Source organism: Schistocerca nitens, chromosome 10 (assembly GCF_023898315.1).
Source record: "Schistocerca nitens isolate TAMUIC-IGC-003100 chromosome 10, iqSchNite1.1, whole genome shotgun sequence".
Lineage (NCBI taxonomy): Eukaryota > Metazoa > Arthropoda > Insecta > Orthoptera > Acrididae > Schistocerca > Schistocerca nitens.
The window spans coordinates 226,286,972-226,300,873 of record NC_064623.1 but is presented as its reverse complement, the minus strand read 5'-3'; the positions used below and the strand labels follow the sequence as shown (position 1 = coordinate 226,300,873).

General features: G+C 45.9%; 1 protein-coding gene across 1 annotated transcript in view; it reads left to right on the top strand.

Moving 5' to 3' along the window:
* The window catches only part of LOC126210183 (cytochrome P450 4C1-like), a 194,472-nt gene that overhangs the window by 137,359 nt on the left and 43,211 nt on the right, over positions 1-13,902 (top strand). The window contains exon 5 of the mRNA XM_049939347.1: positions 7,905-8,135. Coding sequence (XP_049795304.1) covers positions 7,905-8,135 — 231 coding nt within the window. The remainder of the gene's footprint in view (positions 1-7,904; positions 8,136-13,902) is intronic.

Here is a 13,902-nt window from a genome sequence, read left to right as displayed (position 1 = left end):
GTGGACAGTTGGCCGCCCTGGACCGTAGGTCCAGACACCTGCACAGTTACTGGGGTGGACCGTGTGGCCCTGGTCACTGGAACACCTTTCTCTGGATGTCATGCACCTCCCTGTCGACAGGGTGTGAGAAAAACGTGTCGCACAAACTGCAGGACACATCCCTTGTACACAGACAGAGAAATCATGTTATGTGAGTACTGGTATGGAAACGCTTTGTTTCCATGTTACAATTCACTTTCTCCAGCTCATTATCTCGGGAAACACGCAAGAACAGAACGTCATAGTCATGGGGAACACACGCTCTTAGTGATGTCTCGTTACGTCGTGCACCGCTAGTGTTTTGTCTTACATGTCCCTGTTGCCGTGTGACGTTTTACGGGTAACATCAACTGCTACAGCGATCAGTATGACCGTAGAAATCTCACAGGTTTCTACGTAGAGTTTATCACAGACTTGGCTCGTTCACTGGCAGTGTACGTAAGTGCAGATGCCCGTCTGATGCACGGATTGGGTGGCAGCAGCGGCGCTCGCTCTCAACGTTTGTGCCGTGAGAGATTTCCAGGACGGAGGTTCCCCATCAGCAGAACGTTTGAACGCATTGATCGTCGTCTTAGGGAACACTGGGGCATTTAAATCTGACACTTGCCACCGGGGAAGTTCTAGAAGGACCAGAACACTGCAAATTCTTTGTGCGGTTGACGACGACCGTAGTGTCAGTACCAGACCTATAGCTGGATCACTGAATGTCGTCTGGCGAGTGTTACACGAGGACCAGCTGTATCCGTAACATTTACAGTGTTTGCAGGCACTATCAGCAACTGATTTTCCTGCACGGGTTCTCTTCTGCTTATGGTTTGTCCAATAAAGTGTCAACCCTAACTTCAGTTCAGCGGTGCTGTTCACAGATGAGTCGTCGTTCCAATGAGATCAGATTGAAAATTTGAACAATAGGCATGTATGGGCAGACGTCAATCCTCACGAAACTGTTGAGGTAGGCCGTCAATGTTTTGGCAGGCATTGTTGGTTACTTTACAATGAAATGAACACCCTTAGCTGCTTACAGGCGTTGACACACGTCAACGGGGACAGATGAAAATGTGTGCTCCGACCGGGACTCGAACCCGGGAGCTCCTGTTTACATGGCAGACTCTCTATCCACCTGAGCGACCGAGGACACAGAGGATAGCGCGACTGCAGGGATTTATCTCTGGCACGCCTCCCGCGAAACCCACATTCTCAACGTATTGTCCCGCACTACATTCGTAGTGCCCCCGCCCATTATACTCATTACTCGCGGCGCGTTGCCGATTCCCGTAAGAGTTCGGGCACTGTCTGTACATTCGCACAGAAGAAGAAGATGGTCAAGTGGCCGTGCCAGAGATAAATCCCTGCAGTCGCGCTATCCTCTGTGTCCTCGGTGGCTCAGATGGATAGAGCGTCTGCCATATAAGCAGGAGATCCCGCGTTCGAGTCCCGGTCGGAGCACACATTTTCATCTGTCCCCGTTGACGTATGTCAACGCCTGTAAGCAGCTAAGGGTGTTCATTTAATTGTAATTTCATTCTAACGGACTGCATGATCAACGGTGGTATCTGTCCTTTCGGACATGATACCATGCATCAACCGGCCATACCATCTTGGTATATATTGTTGGTTACTGTTTGGTACGCCCTCGCTTTCTTCCACCGAGACTCAACGGACAAATTTATCTTAATTTTCTAGAGAATATTCTACGTGATCTGTAAGCAGATGCGCCTTTAGCTGTGCGACAACACATGTACTTCATGCACGAAAGAGCACTTGCACATTTTATTGCTAATGTCTAGATAACAGATTCGGTGACAGATGGACAGCCAGAGATAGACCGGTCGCCTGGTCTCCACGCTCTCCGGACCCGAACGCACTGGACTTTTATTTGTGGGGACATTTGGAAAGTCTTGCACAAGATGGCCCCGTGCCCGTGACCGTACCATGGAAGGCTGCAAAACCGTACACAGTACTGCAGGGCTACATCAGCGATCCGAATTTGTCTATGGCGGCGGGTTGATGGATGTATCAGTGGCCACTGACGGTGCGTTGAACATATCTTGTGAGAAAGAGCTGCACATGCTCTGCTAGTCGGTTCTGTTCGTGATGTTCCGCACGATTAATGACTTGGAGAAAATGAGTTGTAACATGGAAACAAAGCCCATGTTCATATAACATAATTTCTTCCTCTTCGTGTGAGGAATGTGAAGTTTTAAATGTATCCTGCAATTTGTGCCATACATTTTTTTACATCTTGTGTTTAAAGGCATCTGACGTACAATCTCTTGGTTACATACTGTTTTCCGATGATTCTGTACTGTACAGGAAAGCATTGTCTTTTATGCAACTGTAGGAGGATAAATCTTAGTTAATGTGGATGAATAGGTAAAACAATCCAGTAGTCTTCTAATGCAGTATTATTGTGCGTTGCTAGACAAGATCACGTCCACTAAATATCTGGGCATACCTTTGCAAAGCAATATGATGTTCAAAGCTCTCGTAAGGTCGGCTGTGGCGAAGGCGAATGGTAGGCTTTGGTTTATTGGCAGAATTCTGAGAAAACATACTTCATACATTGAAGAGACCGTGAAGAGAATACTAGTGCGACCCATTCTTGAGAACTAATGCAGTGATGTTTAAAGCTTTCCAGGCGTACTGATTGTTCCATAAAAACACGGGAGAACTGCCGGATATCAGTAACGTTCTGCCACGATATTTCGACGCAGAGTCTTCTGGCCATCTTCAGGTGAATGCCACTGTAGTAGTACTGGCGAGTACGCGCTGAGCTCCGCTATTTAAAGCCTTCTGAGGTGACATTGCGCATGCGCAGCTCAGCTTGCGCGTTCGTAACGGCTCCGTGCGCTGCGCCTCGCGCCCTCCACTGCGAAAGCCTGGCGTATCGGTGTCAGGTCGATTTCCATCTTTATGCAGATAACTGCGTCGACTACGAAGTTTCTCTATAACAGGATTCCAACCAGAGTTCAGCTGATAACCGCAATCTCGGTTGATGAGAGTCTCGTTGTCAGACAATCTTATTTCCACAGATTCATTGATAATCGAGCTCCAAAAAAGTTTGATGTATGGGCCAAAATTTTTGTGTCGTAATTCACGGAATGGTCTGTGGAAATACAATGTTCGGCGATTGCGGACTTGGTGGGTTGGAGAAGGCGAGTATGCCGTCGGTGTTCCACAATGCGTTCCTGCACAGTTCGTGTCGTTTGCCCTATATATGATTTGCCACATTCACACCGAATTTTGTAAACACCTGGTTTACGCAAACACAGTACACTGAGGTGACAAAATTCTAGGAGTACCTCCTAATATGGCGTCCGACCTTTTGTCCGCAGTAGTGCGGCCACTCGACATGGCGTCGACTCGACAAGCCATGGGAAGTCCCCCCCAGAAGAACTGAGCCGTGCTGCCTCTACAGCCGTCCACAACTGCCTGTGCGGGATATTATTCACCAACTGACCTCTCGGCTATGTCCCATAAATGTCCGGTGTGATTCATGGCGGGCGATCTGACTCACCATATCATTCCCTCGAACTGTCCAAAATGTTTTTCAAAACAATTTAAAACAATGGTGGCCCGGTGGTATGTCGCAACGTCACCCATAGAAATTCCATCGTCGTATGGGAACACGAAGTTCACGATTGGCAGCAAATGAGCTCCAGGTAACAGAACGTAACCATTTCGAGATAATGATCGGCTCGGCTGGACCAGGTAACACCATTCCGTGGAAGCACAGCCCACACCGTTACGAAGCCGCCAGCAGCTCGCACAGTGCCTTGTTCACAACTTGCGTCCACGGCTTGATGGAGTCTGCGCCACGCTCGTACCAGCTGAAATCGGGACGCCACGGTTTTCCAGTCGTCTACCGTCCAACCGGTACGCCCACGAGCCTACCAGAGGCTGTTAGTCCTCTGAGGCGACTCGCCTGACCACAAACGACCCTTTCATTCGTCGTGTGCGCGACACTGCCGCCGTCTGTACACCTGCACATCACTATCCCGTGACTTCTGTCAACCCAGTGTACATTTGTAATAGCAGTGTTTGTGTATAACTGCCGAATTTTGCACGTTTATCCAACTGTATGCCGGAATTTGTTCTCTTTATTGGATTGTGATAGAGAAATGCACATGTTGTGCGGTGTCCGCCATTAAGTTAGCCATCTATAGTCACTCAGCAAATAGTAGGTGTCTTTTCATTGGTGAAGTATTTAGACCACGTGATACATGTCTGACATGTATGTTGCATGGCATTTGTTTACATACTACTACTCGTCTTACCGTTGTATTCCAAGCCATTTTCGGTCATTGTATTGCGGGGGGGGGGGGGGGGGGAACGGTTCTTTTTCCTTACAATGAAAATATATAGTTACACTACCGGCCATTAAAATTGCTACACCACGAAGATGACGTGCTACAGACGCGAAATTTAACCGACAGGAAGAAGATGCTGTGATATGGAAATGATTAGCTCTTCAGAGCATTCACACAAGTTTGGCGACGGTGGCGACACCTACAACGTGCTGACATGACGAAAGTTTCCAACCGATTTCTCATACACAAATAGCAGTTCACCGGCGTTGCCTGGTGAAACGTTGTTATGATGCCTCGTGTAAGGAGGAGAAATGCGTTCCACGTTTCCGACTTTGATAAACGTCGGATTCTAGCCTATCGCGATTGCGGTTTATCGTATCGTGACATTGCTGCTCGCGTTGGTCGAGATGACTGTTAGCAGAATATGGAATCGATGGCTTCAGGAGGGTAATACGGAACGCCGTGCTGGGTCCCAGCGGCCTCGTATCACTAGCAGTCGAGATGACAGGCATCTTATCCGCATGGCTGTAACGGATCGTGCAGCCACGTCTCGATCCCTGAGTCAACAGATGGGGACATTGCAAGACAACAACCTTCTGGACGAATAGTTCGACGACGTTTGCAGCAGGATGGACTATCAGCTCGGAGACCATGCCTGCGGTTACCCTTGACGCTGTATCACAGACCGGAGCACCTGCGATGGTGTACTCAACGACAAACCTGGGTCCACGAATGGCAAACCGTCATTTTTTGGATGAATCCAGGTTCTGTTTAGAGCATCATCATGGCCGCATCCGTGTTTGGCGACATCGCGGTGAACGCACATTGGAAGCGTGTATTCATCATCGCCATACTGGCGTATCACCCGGCGTGATCGTGTGAGGTGCCATTGGTTACACGTCTCGGTCACCTCTTATTCGCATTGACGGCACTTTGAACAGTCTACGTTACATTTCAAATGTGCTAGGACCCGTGGCTCTATCCTTCATTCGATCCCTGCGAAACCCTACATTTCAGCAGGATAGTGGACGACCGCATGTTGCAGCTCCTGTACGGGCCTTTGTGGTTACAGAAAATGTTCGTCTGCTTCCCTGGCCAGCACATTCTCCAGATCTCTCACCAATTGAAAACGTCTTGTCAATGGTGGCCGAGCAACTGGCTCGTCACAATAAGCCAGTCACTACTCTTGATGAACTGTGGTATCGTGTTGAAGCTGCGTGGGCAGGTGTACCTGTACACGCCATCCAAGCTCTGTTTGATTCAATGCCCAGGCGTATCAAGGCCGTTATTACGGCCAGAGGTGGTTGTTCTGGGTACTGATTTCTCAGGATCTATGCACCCAAATTGCGTGAAAATATAATCGCATGTCAGTTCTAGTATAATATTCTTGTCCAATGAATTCCCGTTTATCATCTGCTCTTCTTCTTGATGTAGCAATTTTTATGGCCAGTAGTGTAAATAGAGAAGTGCGCACTCAAAAAAGACACGAGTTTTCACTAGAAAAAACTAAGTTTACTGTTTTCTGAAGACCTCACCAAGCGTGCCTTGCTGTTACCGACGCTACCTCCAGGTAGCTGTTTCCTACACGTTCTCATATGAAAACTCTGTCCACCTAGCAAATGTTAGCCCATTACGTCGCTCTGTTTCTTATAAAAAGCGGAAAACAACTACGCTGATGATTATGGATCACTCCCGACTTCATACGCCCTGCAATTTTTAAACCACAGTTCTGCCTCATTAGGCTCACGACTTTCGTCCTACCTTTGCAGGAGACTCGCCTACTTTGTGAGCAACTAACAATGCTCCACAAAATTATTTTAAGATGTCGGCCTGTCGATTAAGCAGCTTCCACAGCAGAGGAAACACTGGTAAACCAAAACATTGTGACGTTAAATGCCACCTGCTGGCGCTGCGGGCACGTGACGCGGTAAGAAAGGCACGTAAGCGGAGCACACATCGACAGGGGTCACCCTAGCGGAGACATGGGCTGCAAATGGGGAAATCCATTGGGATAGGCGACCTTGGTAAAGGGCAGAGTGTTATTACGGAGAGCCTGTAAACGAGTATGTCGAAAACGGCAAAGTTGGTCGAATGTTCACGAGCTACAGTCGTGAGCACCTATGCAAAGAGGTGGATGGGCAGTGAAACTACCACTAGGTGCTAAATGGTTCGACGTACACGACTCTGTACAGAAAGTGGGGTTCGGAGAATTGTCTGCTCTGTAAAGTGGGACAGATGGTGATCTGTGGCAACTCTGCCGAAAGATCGCAATGCTTTTGCTTCGGAGCACACCGCTCATCGCACACTGTCGAACACGGAGCTCCGCCGCACTCTCTCCCCTGTGTGTTCACATGTTGACCCAACGACATCGCCAGTAACGTTTTCTTTGGGCACGGGACGATCAAGATTCGACTGTCGATCAATGGAAACGTGTCGGCGCTTCGGATGAATTACATTCTTGCTATCCTAGGTCGATAGTCGTCTCCAAAAACGCCATCGTCGAGGTGAATGGCGACTCGACACGTGCAGCGCGCCACGGACACAGGCTGGTGGGAGCAGTATTTTGCTGTGGGAGATATTCTCCTGTTCTTGCATCCAACCTGTGGTAGTAATCGAAGATACGCTGACAGTTGCGAACCACCTGCATCCCTTCATACTTGAAGTGTTGGACGAAGATGATGTCGTCTTTCAGCAGTATAATTATCCATTTCTTTGAGCCGGAACCGTGCTACGGTGGTTTGAACAGCATTTTAATGAACTCACACTGATGTCTCGCCGGCCGAGCTCACCTGATGCAAATCCTATGGAACTCACTACCGGGCGCCATCACTGCTTATGCTACCAGCGGCCCGTTATTTTCGCGAGTTATATGATCTGTGCGCAGACATCTAATGTCACATACCTCCAAAAACCTGCCAAGTTCTTGGATCCGTGATACGCAGAATAAATGAAGTATTTCGTTCCAAAGGCGGACAAACAAGCTAGTGAGCAGGTGGTCATAAACGTTTTGCGTCATCAGTTTACGTACTTCATTTGCCTCTGTCCTGGTAACGCATATAGTGCTTACTCAAAGGTGCTTCTTTCTGTCAGTCCCCTGAGAAGTTTCTTTTCCATAAGCGTATTGGGAAAAACTGGCGTTCCTTTGGAAGTCACTTACCTTTGCAAACAGGAGGGTCGGGCCAGACAGGTGTCTGTTAGCTCGATAAAGGAAAGGCTGATCCGTCGTCTTCAGGCTGGACAATAGTATCCATTTCCCGGAAGCTGAATTACCGACATTAGCGTTTACAATAGCGACCACCACTAACAGGTAGGAGCAGCCAGGAACAGATATGTAATAGTTTATACATTTAATCAGTGTTTTAATTTTTGGCATGAATTAAATCTTGGACCTTACGTTGTTGATTTTACATAGGGAGTTTCACCAGAGTTCGTAATTTGATTCGCAATTTGTGTGAGCTGATTTGATTAACAGAGACCAGTGTTGAGTCCCCCCCCCCTCCCCTTTCCCCGCCGAGTTGGAGACTAGCAGTGACGAGTGCCACATGGTTTTTACAGAAGATGATAGTGCGACCATGGATGCAGAACAAGATCCTGTTGAAGCTAACCTCCAAAGGACGTGGCCTGTTCAAGTTCGTGAAAATACTGGAGAACTGGGCCATGCAGTGCATCGCCATTAGGTCGGCAGCCACAGAGGACGGAGCCACCAAGACACGGCAGCGCCTGCTGGAAGCTCTGGTCAAGCCAGGTGGGCAGATTGTGTTGCCACTCGACGAGGTTCAGGGCGAGGTGAGTCACAGGCAGAGACACTCATCTGCCCTCCAGTTTCTTACTATTTTCTTGTTTCTGCTAATTCTCTACGACCTTGTCTCTTTCCACTTCATCCACATCTGTAGCCTCCTCCTCCTCCACCTCCTCCACCTCCTCCTCCACTCACCCCTCTTCCTCTTCTTCTCCTTCCATCTACCTGCTTTTCCCACTCCTTTGCTTCTGCTTCTTCAGCTGTTCCTTCTACTATAGTTATTTTCCTCATATGCACTTCTCTACCTCCTCTCTCACTTTAACCTCATCACTGCATCATTTCCACTTCTCCTTCATTCTTGCTCCACCACTTCATCCAACATTTCCTGCTCCTGGTCATCATTCACTACTTTACTCCCCATCACTTTATCCACAGTTTCTGAGCTCCTACTCCATTTCCATCCCCTTTCCCTCATCCACATTACTCTTTCTCTGGCACCATATTATCCTACTTATATTTCCAGTTCTCTTTCATTCTTCCTGCACCACTTCATCCAACTTTCCCTGTTCATCTTTCACTGTCTCATTCCCCTTCACTTCTTCAGCTCCTACTTCTGCTCCACTTCCATCTCACTTTTCTCATCTTCACGTCTCTTCCTCCTCCCTCAATTTATCCTTATCCTTCTCCAATTTCCACTCCTCTTTCATGTTTCCTTGAACAGTTCATCCAAATCTTCCTCCAGCTGCCCACCCACCTCTTCCCTATTCCCCTAACCTTCTTTTCATATTGATCATTCACCTTCTTTCACTTCTTCTTGTATCTTGTCTTCTTCTTTCAATCCTTTGTTTCTTCTTCCTCCTCTTCTTTTCAATCTTTATTTTCAATCTTTATTTTCAATATTTATTTGCCTCTTTTTATATCTTTTTCTTTCAGTCTGCTTTCACATAATACTTCCTTCTTCGTGTCGTCTTCTCATCCTTTTTTGCTTTTCCCTTTCTTCCCTCTGCCAGTTTTTTCCTCTGTCTACTTCTCCTCCTCCTTACCTCCACTCTCGTCGTTATATTTCTCTACTGTTTGTTAACCATTTCATTCTATTTTCTTCTCCCACTTCTTTCCTTGTCTTTTTTATTCATCTTTTTCTTCTATTCTGATCCTATACCATTTACACCTTTATGTCATCATCCACATCTCTATTCCCTCTCCCTGTATCTTTAGAATTCTCCTGGTTTTTCGTCTTATCTTTCATTCCCCCTCCTACCTCTTTCCTCTTTGTTGGCCTACTCATTCTCTTCATTGTTCTTTTCCTTCCTCCTCTTCGCCCTTGTAGCTCTTCAACTTGCCATTCTTCTCCATTTCTCATAGACAAAAAATATGCTATTACAAACTAAATGGGCAGGTTGAAAAATTCTCAGCTTGACAGTGTATGAGTGTCTGTTTTTAAAGTAAAAAACACATTTATTTTTTATGTTGATCGCATAATTAGTTTACTCGATAGATTTCATTAATAACGTACAATTCGTTGCAGTCTGTGAATAAAACCATCTGTCCACTTTCATCAACGTGAGAAACTTTCACTTTGATCTAGTAACAGAGAGTTTATTAATGAAACAGAATAAGAACAAACAGTATAGAAACAGAAAGACTGTTTCTTTTGTCCAGATACGTGTCTATTATTATTATTATTATTATTATTATCAGTAACTTGTTAGTGATCATAAAATGTTTATTCACTGGAAAGTGGAGGAAAAGATGAACTTCAAGTACTTTTTAGTTGTCAGTTCTTTTGTTCAACCGAAAATATTACGTAGCATAGCTCACAAAACTTCACGTCTTTTCAGTGCTCTACTTTTGCCTATTTTAAGTAGATTAACCCATTTATGCCTAGCGTGACATACGCGTCATGTAACATTCTACCATTTATTCTCTTGTTGGCAACGGTGAATGCATCTGAAATGCCTGTTGTTGTACGTCTTTAAGGAAGCTCTATTGTTGATATTTAAGCGACTTTCTGCCAGTAGAAAGCAGGAAGAGGATAGTTTCTGATTGTTCATTTACTGAAGACTTTTTCTGAGTAAGATTATGTCTTGGAATAAGAAGTAAGTACTATTTTCTGAAGCCATACATCACACAATTGTTAAAACTTTTGCTTAGTTATAATATTAAAGCGCTGGAATTTATGTTATAGGTTAACCATAAAATGCAGTTCATTATTACGGTTGCAAATCCAGTTTCTAATTGCGTGTTCCACATGTGTTGCGCTAGGCAGAACAGTCAATATAATGTTTCCTTCTTTCTCAGAGGCCTGCTTGTGCATGAAATATAGCTATACCTGAGGCTGAGGAAGAAGATGCACCGGATATATTTACAGAGCCTCCTGAAGCTAATGTAGAGTCGGATGAATATTCTGGTGAAGAAGATGATGGTGAGCAGATAGATGGTAATCATGGACGAAGGAAACCTCATGCTGGAGCAGAAGCGGTATTGACCAACAAAAACTGGTTAGGTGGTAAACCAGAGAATGTCGTTTCAGATGAAACAGAAAAGCTACAGATCTCAAACTGTAATAAGAGATTGGAGAAGGGAGGATTTGCAAAGTGATGACGCTTTATTTCCTGAGAGAGAACACAGTAAATGCAGAAACGTGTCTCCAATTCAGTGCTTTGAACTCTTTTAGAATGTTGAAATGATGAAATTTCACAGTACTGAAACTAAAAACACGCATTGTTCAAGAACTGTCTAGATAACACGTGAAGAGATAAAAGATTTTTTAGGAATTCTAATTCTCTCAGACTATAATCCTCTACCTAGCAGAAGATGTTATTGGAATGCAGGGTTGGGCATGAGAAACGAAATGGTGCACAACATGATGAGAAGAGACAGATTTGAAACAGTTACGAGGTCGATTCACTCACGTGATAACACACAAATCAATGCAAACGATAAAATGTGGGAACTTCTTCCATTAACAGACGTGTTAAGAAAAGCGTTTTCTCTCCATTTTCAGCTTGTGGATTATGATGAGAGTATAATAAAGTACTTTGGTAAGCATGGATGCAAACAATTTCTGAAAGGTAAATTCATTAGATTTGGGTGCAAAGCACGGTGTTTAAACACAAACCTGGGTCATCTGGTGGATTTTCAGATATACCAAGGAACCGATCCACAAAGGAACGAAGTGTACAAGAAAGCATTTGGAAGAAGTGCTACACCTCTGGTTAAAATGACTGATTCACTTCCTGATAAAAGTAAAAATCTGCCCTACAGATTTTACTTTGTTTATATGTTTACATCGCCAACATTGCTGGTTCACGTAAAATAACGGGGTTATGGTGCAACTGGCAGTATTCGTGAGAACTGTCTGCGTGAAGAATGTCGCTTATACCCTCGAAGACAATGTCCAAAAGGAATAAGTGAGGAGATTTTGATTAGGAGAGGAGCAAGGAAAGTGGAATGATTATTACTGGATGGCTATGGCCAGCCTTGGGAACAACCTAGTTCAGAACAGCAGACGAAAAGGAAGTGCGGAAGTCAAATAGCATAATTGTTCAGGTTCAGCATATGGCAGGTTCCATGAAAGATAGCCTGGAGTGGCACACAACATTGCTATCGAACTTAGAACAAGGGATGTTGAACAACACGAGAATAGTAGGGGAATTAGCAGCAGAGCTAACCTGGTGTGCTAACGAAACGAGGGAGGTACCGTATAGCGATTTGGAAAAAATATAGAAGCAACTGAGTGTGTTGGACAACAAATTGAATATAGTGACGTTGTTGCGTGGGCTAGCGGAGCAACGTTTAGATCTAGGAATGAAGAGGCGACATTGCAGGAGGCAATGTTTCGTGCAGTAGATGGACAACTCAGTCATAGCTACACTGAGGGAATTCACGATGGGACTGCGGTGGGCATAAAAGCAGTTTCCTGTAGAGATTCAGCAAGTAGCCAAAGTGTCCCAGGAGAACCTGTCACTGCTCTTCCGCATGGCTAGGGTGTGTGTGGAAACAGGTGGAGTCAGGGAGCACGCAGCGACCCGACTACCTGTCACTGCTACAGCATTCACTTGTATCCAATGAGATGGGGAATATTCAGGAAGTGGGTGGAGGCAAGGACACAGGAAGTAATGCTAGTCTTAGAGGACAGGCAGGCTCACGTGCGTACAAGGGAAGGTTGTGATGTGTCCGGGGGGCCAGATATGGACTTGCACTTACTGGCTCAACTGCTATGGCACTGTCGCAGGATCTCTGAGGGTGTTACCGTTCAACGTGTAACGTATTTAAATTACTCACTCAGTCCAGAGCTTTTGGAGTCCTTCTACAGATTAACAAAGCCTCAGTATCGGAGAATTTCGCTGGAACAAATGTGGAAGTATGTGTACCATTTACTGGAAGAAGAAGAGCGCAAAGTATTAGTCGTGAGCTTATCAGGCACCGGTTGTGACTTGGTTCCAGCAGGCTTTTGTGTACTGTGTTTCTCGGTAAGACACCAGAGGGTATACGCCGTGGACATCCTAACACAACAGTTACCTGTAGAACGGTTGACCGCCATTGATCGTAGTAGCAAGTACTTTTAAGGTCTTAATTAGTATATAAGGGTATGACAAGGTTATAACAGTAGTATGGCGATGTAAGTGCTGTTCTGTCACCTTCTAAAGGCCGCTTACAACACCTACGGTTTGTACTCTTGCAATTACGTTTAGTACACTACTGGCCATTAAAATTGCTACACCGAGAAGAAATGCAGATGGTAAACGGGTATTCATTGGATAAATATATTATACTAGAACTGACATGTGATTACATTTTCACGCAATTTGGGTGTATAGATCTTGAGAAATCAGTACCCAGAACAACCACCTCCGGCCGTAATAACGGCCTTGATACGCCTGGGCATTGAGTCAAACAGAGCTTGGATGGCGTGTACTGGTACAGCTGCCCATGCAGCTTCAACACGATACCACAATTCATCAATAGTAGCGACTGGCTTATTGTGACGAGCCAGTTGCTCAGCCACCATTGACCAGACGTTTCAATTGGTGAGAGATCTGGAGAATGTGCTGACCAGGGCAGCAGTCGAACATTTTCTGTATCCAGAAAGGCCGGTACAGAACCTGCAACATGCGCTCGTGCATTATCCTACTGAAATGTAGGGTTTCGCAGGGATCGAATGAAGGATAGAGCCACGGGTCGTAGCACATTTGAAATGTAACGTAGACTGTTCAAAGTGCCGTCAATGGGAACAAGAGGTGACCGAGACGTGTAACCAATGGCACCCCATACCATCAGGCCGGGTGATACGCCAGTATGGTGATGACAAATACACGCTTCTAATGTGGGTTCGCCGCGATGTCGCCAAACACGGATGCGACCGTCATGATGCTGTAAACAGAACCTGGATTCATCCGAAAAAAATGACGTTTTTCCATTCGTGGACCCAGGTTCGTCGTTGAGTACACGATCGCAGGCGCTCCTGTCTGTGATGCAGCGTCAAGGGTAACCGCAGCCACGGTCTCCGAGCTGATAGTACATGCTGCTGCAAAGGTCGTCGGCTGGTTGATGTCTTGCAAACGTCGCCATCTGTTGAGTCAGGGATCGAGACGTGGCTGCACAATCCGTTACAATCATGCGGATAAGATGCCTTTATCTCGACTGCTAGCGATACGAGGCCGTTGGGATCCAGCACGGCGTTCCGTATTACCCTCCTGAACCCACCGATTCCATATTCTGCTAACAGTCATTGGATCTCGACCAACGCGAGCAGCAATGTCGCGATACGATAAACCGCAATCGCGATAGGCTACGATCCGACCTTTATCAAAG